A 14,802-nucleotide genomic window follows, 5' to 3' on the forward strand; every position below is an offset into this window, starting at 1 on the left:
CCTGCTCGTTCAAGCTCTCATCCTATTTCGTCTGGACTACTGTATCAGCCTCCTCTCCGATCTCCCATCCTCCTGTCTCTCCCCTCTTCAATCCATACTTCACGCCACTGCCCGGATTGTCTTTGTCCAGAAACGCTCTGGGCATGTTACTCCCCTCCTCAAAAATCTCCAGTGGCTACCAATCAACCTATGCATCAGGCAGAAACTCCTCACCCTCGGCTTCAAGGCTCTCCATCACCTCGCCCCCTCCTACCTCACCTCCCTTCTCTCCTTCTACAGCCCAGCCCACATCCTCTGCCGCTAATCTCCTCACCATGCCTCGTTCTCGCCTGTCCCGCCGTCAACCCCTGGCCCACGTCATCCCCCTCGCCTGGAATGCCCTCCCTCCGCACATCCGCCAAGCTAGCTCTCTTCCTCCCTTCAAGGCCCTACTGAGAGCTCACCTCCTCCAGGAGGCTTTCCCAGACTGAACCCCCTCCTTCCTCTCCCCTTCCTCCCCCCTCCATCCCCCCGCCTTACCTCCTTCCCTTCCCCACAACACCTGTATATATGTATATATGTTTGTACGTATTTATTACACTATTTATTTTACTTGTACATATTCTATTTATTTCATTTTGTTAATATGTTTTGTTTTGTTCTCTGTCTCCCCCTTCTAGACTGTGAGCCCACTGTTGGGTAGGGACCGTCTCTATAGGTTGCCAACTTGTACTTCCCAAGCACTTAGTACAGTGCTCTGCACACAGTAAGTGCTCAATAAATACGAATGAATGAATGAATGAACCAGGAGTAATGTAGCAATTGGTGTCACTGTTACACATCCTGAAGACCACGTGTTGCTAACATTGCTTCTAGTTCATAGTAGAAGTGGTCCCCAGGAGCAGCAGTAGGGAACTCAGTGGTGGTCCCAGAAGTGTTCCCCCTGATCAATCAATCAATCATATTTATTGAGCACTTTTCCATGTGCAGAGCACTGTACTAAGCACTTGGGAGAGTAGAATATAGTTGGGAGACATGTTCCCTGCCCACAAGAAGGTGTATTTGAATGCTTACCCTAAGCAGGACACTGTATAAAACATTTGAGCAAGTACAATACAGTAAAGTTGGTCGATGCAATCCCTGCCCTTAAGGAGCATACAATCTAATGGGGGACACAGGCATTAAAATAAATTGCTTATAGGGGAGGTGGCAGAGTTTAAGGATAAATGCTGTGGGCCTGGGGGTGAGGTGAGTATTAAAGTGCTTAGTGAGTACAAACCTAAGTTCATAGGAAATGCAGAGGGAAGAGCAAAAACAAGAGGGGTTAGTTGGCAGAAGACCACTTGGAGACACTCTCTAGGCTCTCCAGACTTCTGCAAAACGTTATGCATTGCACTATTGCATGATGTTGCACAACTGCATAACGCATGGAATGTAATGTTCATTTGTTATTTTATTTAGACTGTGAGCCTCATGTGGGATAGGGACTGTGACCATCCTGGTTAACTTGTATCAACCCCAGCACTTAGAACAGTGCTTGGCACATAGTAAGTGCTTAACAGCCAGCATAATTGTTATTTCAGGTTGTAAAGAGAGTCATCCTGGTACCCACAAGTGTCATCAATGACCACAGTAGCCTTGTCTCTAGCTATATAGCATATTTGACTACTATGCACCTCCCAACTCTCACGCAGGGCTGGTTAATGAATCAGTGTATTCTGCATTGGAAATATAAACTTGTAAAACTGGTAGAGTCAGGAATAAAATAGCTGAAAAAAACTAGGAAAGCAATTAAATGAGGAATGTATAAAACTCCATATTCTTGCACTTTTTCCAAAATCAGTTACAGTTCAAATGTGAAAAATCACCCCTATTCTGTCTCCTGTTTGTTGATTTTATTCTGCTTACCAGGTTATTGCTGAAATAATCGCAAAGGAAGAGGAAGCTGAAAAGAATAAGAAATCCAAGAAAAAGCAGAAGAAAGAAAAGGGGGAAGAGAAAACCAAGGAAAAGAAAGATAAAAGGAAAAAAGAAAAGAAGAAAAAGAAAGAAAAAGTAGGGAATTCTAAATTCTAGTGACTCTTTAATTGGATTGCATAAGAATTAATAGCCCTGTTAAACAAATCTTTAATTTTAATAGTTAAACAGCACTTTTATACTGAGTCAGTGGGCAATCCTATCTTAGTGCCCGCTGAAAAGTCCACCTTTTATTTTCTGACAAAATGTTTTAAGATATATTTCAATTTTTTCGGTTGATCTGAAGTTAATATCCCTGTGTTTCCAATTCTCAGATTCAAGTGCCTTCTAAAAGAATGAGATATTTGCCCCAAGGAACAATTTCCCAATTTTTATTTGTATGGGATCATTGATAGATCTTGTAAAATACTATCCCCTCATGAGATTTGGAAGTTTTGAGATTTTATTTCTCCAAGAGATACTCCCCAGTTTGCTTTCTTCAATAATAGGTTAATTGAGGAAGACCTAGAATAAATTGAGCTCTGACCAGCAGGCTGAAATAAATGTGTTTGTAGTTGTCTGGTCTTCAGTCAAATCTGTGTTTTGAAACTGTAATTTTGGACATTTTACTATAATAGCAACTTTGGTTTCTCATCACCTTTCCAAGGTAAGCAAAAGCTAAAAATGATTTCACTTCTGGCAAACACCATAAATCTTTCATTTTCATTGATTTTATCAGTGATCAATAGGAAAAGTAGAGTTTGTAGGAGTATTGTGTTCCCTCCTTGTAAACCCTTCATAAAGTTGAACATTTACTCTGGGAAAAAGCATTTATCATGAGCATTTTTTGACAGTGCCTGTCAAAGTACTTTAACAACTAGGCAGAAGCTAAATTAAGTAAAGCGTATTGTGTCAATACTTCATAAAATAGGGGCTATGATCTAATTATGACTGTGAAAAAGATCAATGTTGAAATTATAACAAGTGTCAAGGACTTCAAATTCTAAAAATACTGTTGTAACTCTTGATTAACTACTCTCTGGATTTGAACTCCTCCTTTATGCAAGAGAGACTCACTCTTGTCCACAGTTCAGCTACGAGTTGCTTTTTTTTTTCCAAATGACTAAGGATAGTTAAACACTTCTAAGATACCTACATTAGAATGCTCTTTGAAAACATTCTCAAAACCAGCATTCTGGACTCAAAAAAGGTTAACTACTACAGGTTCCCTGTATTCACCGCTTCATATAATTTCCTGTCTTTGTACGTTGACATGGGCAATAAGGATGGGGAGGAAGATTGGAGACCCAAAGAGTAACTCTCTAGGCACTGGGAAAGTCACAAACATTTCTGTTAGATAAAGCCCAATCTTCTTTTCACCTCCTTGTGCCTTTCTGTGTTTCCATGCACACTGAAGCTCTTTTGTGGTATGGTTTTTATTCTTTCACATGCAGTCATTCTCTGTTTGTGTGTGTCTCTGACTTTTTCAGTCAAATATGACATTTCTACTAGTGAGACCTTACCCATATGTGGCTAAGATGTTGAGCAAGTTCAGCAGTTGTATTTAACTACCTTCTGAAAACACACCCAATTTTGCCCAAGAATGTGAAAAAAAGAATTTTAGTTATCATCCCTTTCCCTGAGCTTAAAATCATTAAGTAAGGATGAAAGCAGAAGTTTTCACAAATTTAAAACTTACTGGACTAGTAAAGAAAGGTCTGGTGAATTAGTTCTTGCACTGGGAAAATAGCTTAATTTGCATACTACTAGGTTGACTTTTTTTCAAAGTTAGTACAAATAGAGTTTTGCTGAAAGCCATAGAAGAGGTCTTTCATTAGTGAACATTTTACTCACGTTTTTCTCATTAAAAGATTAGACCTATTTGGTGACTCCTCTAAATCACTGCACTTTAAAGTGGTGAATGCAAAAATTTTAAAAGGACAATGTCATTCTAAATAAAAGGGCATATTTGTGCTGATTCTTTTAGGACAACAGATTTGCAATCATTTTTCTCTGAATTTTGAAATAGCATCCTTATCAAATCACTTATATAGTTGTCCAGATGGACCATTTCCTAGGATTTGGCTAACAAATAAAAGAACAAGGCTGTGGGTTTTCAAGATTACCTGAGAACTGAAGAGAAGTCTTGATGTAAAAAAAAAGAGTAGAGTGACTATAATTTTAATCAGGCCCAAGAAATGTTCTTTATGTGTTGACTATGTGATTTAAAACTGTGATTAGTTTGAAAATTTCGTAAGAAAAATCTAATAAAAAATAGCAGTTACTATTTTTAGATTTCTTTATACGCCACTCCATCAGGTGACTTTTTTTACCACTGGAATTTAAGAATGAAAGAAACAATTGATATTAGACTAAGAGAGAAAAATAGCTAAATTTGTTCGTGTGCTCAATTTATAATTGATTCTCATTTAAAATATATCAGTGAAGTACAATGTTGCAGTAAAGAGGTTGTCTTAGCATTGATAAGTCAAGGGTATGGTCAGAAAAGATTGCTGATATTATTACATACATTTACCTTTCTCTAGAAAAAATGTATTCAATATAAAGAATGTCATTTACCTCATAGAAAGTGGTGTTGATCTCACATTGGGCAAGCAGATAAAAATAAAGGAAACCTAGACTTTACAATCTACCTTTACAACTCAACTTTCTATGTTTATCAAGATGCATGTTGAACCCTTTGAAACTGTTTGAAACAGCAATGTATACTTTGTCCTGTTTTTAAGCTATAGCAATTTGGATTCTGAGGTGGTTTCACCCAATTCTCATGTTATTTAACTTAGCTCTGAAGAGAACTATGAGCAAATCTTATTAAGCTCACTTCTGCTGTAACTTGTGTTTCACTGTGCATTTTGGCTAGAATGTTGCTAGGGAATTAGAGAGTACTGATCTGAAAATGTGAGCCCGTTAGATATGAGGAAAAGGAAGAAACAGTTTGTGCATGCACACAGCATTGGAACAGGTAAGTACTTCTGTATGAGTTTTCTTTAACGAGGAAATACTTCCCAAGCCATATAATCCCGCATTCCAGGAGAATTTACTAAAGTGCCTTCTACACCATACTTTTTCTACATTCAGTGTGATCTGCTCTGTACTTACTCCCATAAATCTGTCTAAATCCATTCACCACAATGCAAGAAGCCTGTATTTTACCTGGGTATCCCTATTCAGTCAATGACATTTATTGTTTTCTGTGTGTGGAGCAATGTACTAAAAGCTTGGGAGAGTACAGTACAACTGAGTTGACAGACACATTCCCTGCCCAAACAAGCTCACTTTCTAGAAGGGGAGACAGACATTAAAATAAATTACGGATCTACATAAATACTGTGGGGGTGAGGGTGGGGTGAATAAAGGATACAGATCCAAGTGCATAGGTGATGCAGAAGGGAGAGAAAGTAGGGGAGATGAGGACTTAGGGAAATCCTGTTAGTGAGGATGCAGTTTTAGTAAGGCTTTGAAGGTGGGGAAAGTGGTGGTCTATCATACATAAAAGGGGGAGGAGTTCCAGGCCAGAGGGGAGACATAGGGAATGGTTTAGTGGCAAGGCACAAAAGATCAAGGTACAGTGAGCAGGTTGACATTAGAGGAGCCAGCTGGATTGAAGTATCAAATCAGCAAGGTAAAGTAGGAGAGGGTGAGCTGACAGTGTCTTTAAGCTGATAGTAAGGAGTTTCTGTTTGATACAGAGTTCGATGGGTAATCCCTATATATAACTAAAGGTTTCTTTGGAAATATAGAGCAGCTGTCACTGAAGTCTACCATGTTGCACAGGTGGACAAAGAAGAAAAACAAAGAAAGTCAACATGCTCTTTGGGAGACTGACACAGTGTGGTAACAATGGAGCAACCAGATTCCTATCACTCTCAAATTCTACGCTGTAAGGCCCTACCGCTAGATTGTAGGCAGGGAATGTCTGTTGTATTGTTATAGTGCACCCTCTCAAGCACTCTGCACACAATAAGCACTCAATAAATTCATTCATTCATTCATTCATATTTATTGAGCGCTTACTGTGTGCAGAGCACTGTACTAAGCACTTGGGAAGTACAAGTACAGAGAAGCAGCATGGCTCAGTGGAAAGAGCCCGGGCTTTGGAATCAGAGGTCATGGGTTCAAATTCCGGCTCTGCCACTTGTCACCTGTGTGACTTTGGGCAAGTCACTTAATTTCTCTGTGCCTCAGTTACCTCATCTGTAAAATGGGGATTAAGACTGTGAGCCCCCCGTGGGACAACCTGATCACCTTGTACCCTCCCCAGCACTTAGAACAGTGCTTTGCACATAGTAAGCACTTAATAAATGCCATCATTATTATTATTATTACAAGTCAGCAACAATCAATAATATGATTGACTACAAAGCTGTTTTAGTATTTGGCCTTCAAAATGGCTTTGAGAACTGGGCCTAGTCCAGAAGAATAATGATGTTATATATTAAGTGCTTTCTCTGTGAAAAGAACTGTGCTACACTCCAGGGTAGATGTCAAATTATTGGCTCAGACAGTCCCTGTAGTACAGGGCTCTCTAAGAAGGAAGGAGAACAAGTATTTGCAAATGAGGAAACTGAGGAACAGAAAGGTTAAGTGACTTGCTTAAGGATACAGAACAGACAAGTAGTAGAGCTGGCTCTAGAATCTGGTTCTCTGACTCCTTGGCCTGTTATCCTTCCACTGAACCACACTGCCCCCAAGATGGCCACATTCGTTCTCATAAGGAAAGGCATCACCAGTAAACCTCAGACATGTTCAAGATGGCTAGGAAATTATGGTTAGTTGTGATGTGGTATTTTGAGTTTCTCTTGCTGCCCAAAATTTTAATGTGACAACCTTGTTGTGGGCTGGAAACTGCGGACTGGTCAGGTGACAACACAACCAACTACTGCCAATGGGTGGCCTTGAGAAGCTAATGGGAAAGAGGGTTTGGATCAGGTTCCTGATGGCCTTAGGGGCCATGTTCCATTCTGTGGCTCCTCCAGGCCTCTTCCTTCCAACCCAGGACACTTTGGGGTCCAGTGTAACACCACAGAGATCAACAGTGTTTCTGTGGTAGAGGTGCAGTCAATTACTCAGTGGTATTTATTGAGCACTTACCAAGTGCTTGGAAAAGTACAACAGAATTAACAGACACCTTCCCTGCCCCATAACAAGTTTACAGTCTATGAAAAGACAGACGTTAATATAAATAATTTACACTATATAATTTGAAGATATGTACATAAGTGCTGTGGGTTGGGGCACTTATCAAATGCCTAAAGGTCACAGATCCAAGTGCCTAGATGAAGCAGAAGGGAGAACAAACTGGGGAAAAGAAAGCTTAATTGGGGAAGGCCTCTTGAAGGAGATGTGACCTTAATAATGCTTTGAATGTGGGGAGAATGGTGGTCTGGCTCATATGGATGGGGTTCCTGGCTAGGGGAGGATGTGGGGAAGAAGTTGGTGGCAAGATAGATAAGTCTGGGGCACAGAGAATAAGCTGGAGCTAGAAGAGCAAAGTGTGTAGGCAGGGCTATAGTAGGAGAATGATGAGGTGGATTGGACCAGCTGATGAAGTGCTTTAAAACCGATGGTAAAGGGTTTCTGTTTGTTACAGAGAGAGATGAGCAGCCACTGGAAGTTCGTGGGGAGACATGCACTGAACATTTCTGTATAAAAATGACCCGTGCAGCATAATAAAGTGTAGACTGGAGTGGGGAGGGACAAGAGACCAGTGAGGAAGCAGATGGAACCAGTCCTGTCCTCTCTCTCAGGACATACAGAAACCATTTGGAACCTGGGAAGCAGCATAGCCTAGTGCATAGATCATGGGCCTTTGGAGTGAAAGGACCTGCGTTTTAATCCCTGTTCAACCACATTTATGCTCTGTGACCACAGGGAAGTCACTTAACAGATCTGTGCCTCAGTTCCTTCATCTTTAAAATGGGGATTCAATAACTGTTTTCCTGCCTACTTTAGACTGTAAGCCCCTTGTGGGACCTGACTGTCTTGTATCTACATCTACCCCTTGCTTATTTCAGAGCTTGGCACATAGCAAGAACTTAACAAATACCACTATTATTATGATTATTTTGTAGTTTTCTGGGAGTTACTCAGACCAGAGGCTTACATGCCCTGGAGCAGATATTCCCCTCAGATAGCTAGAAATCTTTTAAGTTTTGGAAGTAAAAACACCTTGAACAAACCATTTCCTGGTTCTCCAGATTCCTTACCCACACACAATTCCCTTATGTTTACTAATACTGGAAGTAAACTGGTAGGAAGAGAAGTGCTTATGGTATACTTGTAAGTAAAAGGAAAACCATCCTAAAAGCTGTTTCTAAATTCCCATGCCACTTGGCCTCTGTGACTGGTAGAGTGTGAATGGCATGCTACAGCCATAGAAAGCAGAAGACCCTGCTGGATTTTTGATAAATTTCTGGTGTGGATGAACTCTTTCAAAAATAATTAAAAATAAGAAAAAATTACAATATCAAGAGATGTCACATTTGCTTTCATATTTCTTACTAAAATCCATTAGTTGAGATTCGTCTTTTACACAAATGAAAAGGGAAAGTAGACCTCCTGTTTTCCTTTCAAATATATTGGAAAGAAAGCTTTATCTTAACTACTAGGTGTTTTCCCTTAAACAATGAAAATAAATGTTTATTAATGAAATGCTGAAATTGGGACTTTTACATTAATAGATTTACACCAATATTACATACCCTCCCTGTCTAAGGAAGCCAGTAACAAATATGCAACCATTAGGATCTTCATGTTAATTACTTGCATTTGCAGAGCAATATACTATGCACTTGGGAGAGTACAATGTAAAAGAATTGGTAGACATGCTCCCTGCCCACAACAAGCTTACAGTCTAGAAGGAGAGTTTTTGACACATACAGACTGTTATAAGACTCCAAATTCAAGTATGTCCCTTAAAAGCATTAATGCCACTCTTCTTGGAAATTGATATTTCACCAGAATTAACTTTCTACTAAACTTCGTAGCTAATGAGGAATCAATCTTAACAGTGATTTTTTTCCCTTAAAAGCTCTCCCTTCTAACTGCTTTCTCAGTCCCAGTGAAAAGAGAGAATAAATTATACTAACATGGGAAATATTAAGGTACCTGATATTGTAGGCTTCAGTGCCTGCTATGTTTAATGCTTGGCTGTAAAGGATCCAGCATGAACCCAATGATAGAAATAATAGCTTCTGTTTCAAATTCCAACTGAACAAGCAAATTCAGTAAATCTGGAACAGGGACTGTGTCCAATCTAATTTTATTATCCTGCATCTACCCCAACACTTAAATACCACATTATCTTATCCCAGTGCTTAGCACTGTTAGTAACTCCTTAGTAAATTAGAAAAGTAAATTGTAAAACTCATACTCTTATCATGCAATCCTAATTATATAATTAAAATTGCATACGATTATTATTAATAATAATAATGGTATTTGTTAAGCACTTCCTATGTGCCAAGCCCTGTTCTAAGTGCTGAGGTAGATACAAAGCAATCGGTTTGGACACAGTCCCTGTCCCACAAAGGGAACACAGTCTCAATCCCCATTTTACAGATGAGGTAACTGAGGCACAGAGAAGTTAAGTGACTTGCCTGAAGTCACACAGCAGTTAAGTGGCAGAGCCAGGATTAGAACCCATGACCTCTGACTCCCAAGCACATGCTCTTGCCATTAAACCATGCTGTTTCTCCTATAGCTTCTCTTATAACTCCTACTCTCATTAATTAGGATATTCTATATCGGAAGCAGCATGGCATAATGGATAGAACACGGGCTTGGGAGTCAGAGATCATGGGTTCTAATCCTGGCTCTGTCACTAGTCTGCTGTGTGACTTTGGACAAGTCACTTCACTTCTCTGGGCCTCAGTTACCTCATTTATAAAATGGTGATTAAGACTGTTAGCCCAATGTGGTACATGGTCTATGCCCAACTTGATTAGCTTGGGTCTAACCCAGTGCTAAGAAGTGTGCCTGGCCCACAGTAAAGCTCAACAAATACCATAATATGTAATATGTAAATTAATAATTCACTGTTCCCTCAATTGGCTAATTAAAATATCACAATATTAACATATCAAAACATTAGCTCACCCTTCACACTGTTTCCAAAGTTGTTTCTAAAGTTAATTGAGAAGAATATAAAATATTTGAATTTTAATATTTTTCCTTGATCGTGACCTTAAGAAAACCTATTTTTCTGAATTTTCCTATATGCCTAGCATCTCTACTACTGCTTTGCAATTGAGATTTAAAATATGAACTCAAAATCCTCCAGTGCTTAAATTTACTTCTTGGTAATAAGATGGTCATTTTGGGAGGACAAGTAATCATTTCAGAATATTAAAGGACCACTTATGTGGTTCATTCACTATTCTGTAAGGCTCCTCTCCAACTCAACCAAGCCTTAAGGGCTAATGATAAACCTAAAGAAAACCAAGGTGATGTATCAGCTTTTATGGAAGCCACACACAACCAAATATTATGTTGAAAGTTATTAATCATCCCAAATTATCTTAACATTATCAGGGTATAAAAATGTAGGCATTGGAGAAAATGGTGTCTATATATTTCAGAATATATATTTCATCAACTTCAGAAAATGCAGGCTTTTCATTTTTCTTTTAGCATCTCTGGTTTTCCCAAGCGCTTAAGCGCTTAGTACAGTGCTCTGCACACAGTAAGCACTCAATAAATAAGATTGAATGAATGAATGAATGAAGTTGAAGGAGTTCTCACAATGTAGCAAATCTAGGGCATGCTAAGTGCTTAGAACAGTGCTCTGCACACAATAAGTACTCATTAAGTACCACTGATGATAATAATAATAATAATAATAATGACATTTATTAAGCTCTTACTATGTGCCAAGCACTGTCCTAAACACTGGGGAGGTTACAAGGTGATCAGGTTGTCCCATGGGTGGCTCACAGTTTTAATCCCCATTTTACAGATGAAGTAACTGAGGCACAGAGAAGTGAAGTGACTTGCCCAAAGTCACACAGCTGACAAGTGGCAGAGTTGGGATTAGAACCCATGACCTCTGACTCCCAAGCCCATGCTCTTTCCACTGAGCCACTGATGATAACATGAGATGAGAAATACTCTTTGTGAGGACTTGCTTCAGGTGGGGGAGCTATTATAGGTCTTCAAGTCAAAGCTTGCCTTTAATCCCCAGTTCTCCACTTTCCCTTTCTTGTTCACTGCCACCAAAACAATACCTTCTGGCCCCTATAAGTCCATCACATTACCGTATTATTAAATTCAAGATGTAATTGTTAATCCAAAAATTCACAGGATTTGAAGTGAGGAGGGAGAGTGTAAGAAAAGGCGCTAATAAAAAGTAAAGCAAAAATACTGTATTGTCCCTCCACTCCTGAATGATAAATTCTTCACAAAGCCTCTAAATAATCAGCTAATTACCCATATAATTAACATCCTTATAACCAGCTTTTCATCCAAAGGGGACCGAAAAATCAAGTGTTAATGCACCCCAGTTAATGTATGCCCATAAAAATTTGTCTTAGTCCCAAAGTGGATGAGTTCCATATTTAATTCTATTATAGCTATTTCTGAAGCTTCTTTTTTGAGAATTAATGAAAAAATAAAATAATGTTGAGCTCTGTACACAGTACGCACTCAAATACCATTGATTGTTATGCATTTTTATATTATATAAAAAAAATCAAAATTATCTGGAGGCGTACAAAGTACTCCCTATACTATGCAACCGGAGCTAGACAATTGAAATTTAATTAAAAAAAAATCTCTTCACACTTGAAGTTCAGGGTTTAGGGGAGAAGACAGAGAAACAATTAAATATTCTAGAAGATCAACACTGAACCAGTGCTGTTTGGCAAGATTACTTACTTGAAGACTCCACTCTCCCTCTTCCTCCTCTGTCATCCACCCCTAGAAACGGAAGCTATTAGAATCTATCTGCACTGTTCTAAGTTTCTAAAGCAATATTCCTCTGTGAATGAAGCTCTTCACATGGCCAGTATGAGGTTAAAAAAACAGTTGAATGAGCTAACTATGTATTCCAAGTGGTTGTGAGATACTAATGAGAATATAGTCAGTTCGTTGATAATGGGGAGATGTGTTCCAGAAGAATACGATGTGACAGAAGACTCACATTGTAATACTCCCACTTTCTCTAGACTATAAGCTTGTTGTGGACAGGGAATGTGTCTTCTTATTGTTGTAGTGTACTTTCTCAAGTGCTTAGTACAGAGCTCTGTACGTAGTAAGCACTCAATAAATATGATTGAATGAGTGAATGAATGAATGACCAGTATGGGGCAAATGCACAAAACCATTTCTTCCAGCCGCATCGCATGTTATTCAGAAAAACATGCATTGTGAGAGGACTGTTGCTTATATCCTCTAAGGGGTTCTCTCCAAACTGTGTAGTGAAAATCACCCATGATTGGTAGAACTAACTGTATATAGGGACAAAGATAAGGAACAAACGAGCAGTGGGGAGTTTCTTTGTAAGATGGTAGATAGAATACATGGTCTGTAATGGCAAAGAAAATCCTTTTAGGGTCCCTGGCAAGCTAAGAGGAAGAAATCCTGCTAGAAACAGGGAAATGAAAAGTACTAGAGGCCCCTGGACAAGGTAGACATCTGTTCTAGAATCAGCACATATAATAATAATGGCATTTATTAAGCACTTACTATGTGCAAAGCACTGTTCTAAGCATTGGAGCAGTGTTCTAAGCGCTGGATATCAACTATGAGTATGTAGAATGAAGAACCACTAAAAAATTTCATCCTCAGAGTTAAATCTTGTGCTGCGGTGAGCCCCTAAAGAGCCAGGAATAATTTTTTTGTTTGTTTGTTCTTTATGGTCTTTATTAAGTGCTTACTATGTGCCAGGAATTGTACTAAGTGCTGGGGTAGATACAAGCTAATCAGATTGGACACAGTCCATGTCCTACATAGGGCTCACAGTCTTAATTCCCATTTTACAGGTGAGGTAACTGAGGCAAATAAAAGTTAGGTAATTTGCCCAAGGTCACACAGTAAACAAGTGTAGAGCCAGGATTAGAACCCAGGTTCTTCTGACTTCCAGGCCCTTGCTCTACTCACTAGATCATGCTGTTTCTTTGTTTAATTCTCACCAGTGTATTTTTTTTCAGGTACTTAGTGGACTGCTTTGCATAAAGTAGGAGCTTAATAAATACTATAATTACTACTAAGCTAGATAACTTGAGATAATATGTAAAGGATACTAGCAGAGGCATAATTCTATACTTTTGATTCACTGAATGCAATTTTACAAAGTTCCTGTAGGCTAAAAGTGATCAAATTTATTTTTCCCAAAATCTTGAATCATTGTATTATTACCTCAAGATCTATAACAAAGCAATAATGGGAATGGTGTTTGAACGTCTGATTTGAAGGCACCTCAAATAATAATAATAATGATAATAACAATAATAATAATGGCATTTATTAAGCATTTACTATATGCAAAGCACTGTTCTAAGCACTGGGGAGGTTACAAGGTGATCAGGTTGTCCCACGGGGGGCTCACAGTTTTAATCCCCATTTTATAGATGAGGCAACTGAGGCACAGAGAAGTCAAGTGACTTGCCCAAAGTCACACAGCTGACAACTGGCAGAGCTGGGATTTGAACCCATGACCTCTGACTCCAAAGCCCATGCTCTTTTCACTGAGCCACACTGCTTCTCAAACTCAAACACAGTTTCCAGGTTTTTGGATCATTCTACACCATCCTTGGATCAGTTAGCTCAGTTCTTAAAGACCAGATAGATGTCAGGGATTCAGGAATAATTGTGTAATGCTTGGAGTTGCAGAATAGTTACTCTCACATGTTAAATCAATCAAATGATTGACTTTTTATTGTTCAGACAACAATTTTCTTTGACCTATGTCTTTGGCTAATGTAAAACTGTAATTCTGTGCCTTATAGGAAGAGGAAGAGGGCTGGAAAATGGCTCCAAGTCTTTTCCTGCCTGTGATGGAAGAAGGAAACAACATCTATAAAGGTTAGTAGGGAGCATCAATCATAATTGCAGTATTTTGCTTCTAGATGACCTGTTTCTGTGTGTGAATTTGAGCACACAGCCTACAGTGAAATAACTTCAGTTTCCAAACTGTGAGAAATCATAAAAATATACAGTAAAAATTTCATTTTTATCTTCATATTTTAACCCACACTCTCTTCCCCAATGCATCAGAGAACAAAGCAGTTCCTGGCATAGTATAATCTAGTATTTGACCAAGACAAATCTATCCCATCCTAAGCCCTGTTTCTGACCCTTTTTAAACTTGTCTCAAATGTGCTTGTGCTTATTAAGAGGGTAGAATTATTATTTTTTTCTCTTTAAAGGCTATATTTTGTATACCATTAGAGTGATAAAAACCCAAGCAGAAAAGTCTGTTAATCCTAAACATATTTAAATTTGCAAAAGTACCCTGCATAAAACTCTGTATTGCATTTATTCAGTATACTAATCCCAGATAAAGTAGATAATAGAATCAAAGAGTTGAAGGTGGCCTTCAGCAGGTGTCTAGAAAAATGTGTGCCAACAGCAGGGCATTAAGTTTCATACCAAGTGGAAGATCTAAAAAACCGAAATAATCAATAAATGGTATTTATTGAGCAGTTACTACATACAGAGAACTGTACTAAGTGTTTGGGAGAGTAAAATCCAGCAGAATTAGCTGACACTATCCCTGCCCATAACTAGCTTACAGTCTAGATGGGGAGACAGACATTAATATGAATAAATAATTTATAATTTATAACAATTTAAAGATACATACACAAGTGCTGTGGGGTTGGGAGTGGGGTGAATATCAAATGATCA

General features: G+C 38.7%; 1 protein-coding gene across 1 annotated transcript in view; it reads left to right on the plus strand.

Moving 5' to 3' along the window:
* The window catches only part of IQCA1 (IQ motif containing with AAA domain 1), a 260,984-nt gene that overhangs the window by 134,311 nt on the left and 111,871 nt on the right, over positions 1–14,802 (plus strand). Inside the window, exons 8-9 of the mRNA XM_038749256.1 lie at positions 1,891–2,034; positions 13,902–13,977. Of these exons, the coding sequence (XP_038605184.1) occupies positions 1,891–2,034; positions 13,902–13,977 (220 nt within the window). The remainder of the gene's footprint in view (positions 1–1,890; positions 2,035–13,901; positions 13,978–14,802) is intronic.

The sequence above is a fragment of the Tachyglossus aculeatus genome, chromosome 7, assembly GCF_015852505.1.
Source record: "Tachyglossus aculeatus isolate mTacAcu1 chromosome 7, mTacAcu1.pri, whole genome shotgun sequence".
NCBI classification, from domain to species: domain Eukaryota; kingdom Metazoa; phylum Chordata; class Mammalia; order Monotremata; family Tachyglossidae; genus Tachyglossus; species Tachyglossus aculeatus.